Source organism: Monoraphidium neglectum (assembly GCF_000611645.1).
Source record: "Monoraphidium neglectum strain SAG 48.87 unplaced genomic scaffold scaffold06687, whole genome shotgun sequence".
Classification (NCBI taxonomy): Eukaryota; Viridiplantae; Chlorophyta; class Chlorophyceae; order Sphaeropleales; family Selenastraceae; genus Monoraphidium; species Monoraphidium neglectum.
This window is the reverse complement of record NW_014006959.1, coordinates 1281-2035: the sequence shown is the minus strand read 5'-3', so window position 1 is coordinate 2035 and position 755 is coordinate 1281. Positions and strand designations below refer to the sequence as shown.

Genomic DNA, 755 nt, shown 5'->3' with positions numbered 1-755 from the left:
GCCCTCCCCCCGGGCTGCCCTCCCCTCTCCCCCTTGCCAACACAACCCCAACCAACCCCCAGGAGCATTCCCTGGTGATGGTGCGCGGCGGCCGAGTGAAGGACCTGCCTGGCGTCAGGTACCGCGTCATCCGCGGAGTCTATGACGCCGGGCCCGTGAAGGACCGCCGCCGGGGGCGCTCCAAGTACGGCGCCAAGCGGCCGAAGAAGTGAAGCGGGCCGCAGGAGATGGGCACGCCTCACCCTGGGGCGCTCGGCGCTGCGGGGGACGTCCGGCTGCGAAGTTGCGCTCCGCGGGGGTTCATAATGACGAGCTGGCGGGCGCGCTGCCGCCTGGCGGCCAGGTGCGACGTCCGCGGCGCGCCCGGCTGCCGCGCCGACGCGAGGCGGCGGGCCGCGCTTGCTGTGGTCTGCTCTGGACCAAGCGGCCGCGACGTGAGCGGTGGTGTAATCCAGACGCATCCCACAAGTCACGCGCAGCTGCGCAGCCTGATGACAGCCCTGACAGGTGCACACATACACACCCAAGAGGTGGATGAAGCTGCTGGGTGTGTCTTGCAGCTGTCAGAGCAAAGCAACTCCTGGGCAGTCCAGTATGAGTAAAAAAACTAAGCAGGCTGCCAGCTCGTCACAGCCGAGGGGGATGAGGGCGCGTGGGAGAGAAAGAAAAGCGGGGGGGACAGAGAGCTCAGTGTGCTCGTGGCAAGAGTGGGACAGACAGGGAGACAGAGTTTGTGGGTGAGATGGGGCGGGCGA

At 67.4% G+C, this 755-nt stretch overlaps 1 protein-coding gene across 1 annotated transcript; it reads left to right on the top strand.

The window, feature by feature from the left end:
• Positions 1-62: 62 nt before the first annotated feature.
• Positions 63-212, top strand: MNEG_16705 (hypothetical protein; the record flags this gene model as incomplete). Its single annotated transcript, XM_014034825.1, has 1 exon — positions 63-212. A coding segment is annotated over one exon (150 nt), but the record flags the coding sequence as incomplete, so codon positions are not given.
• Between the last annotated feature and the right edge of the window lie 543 nt (positions 213-755).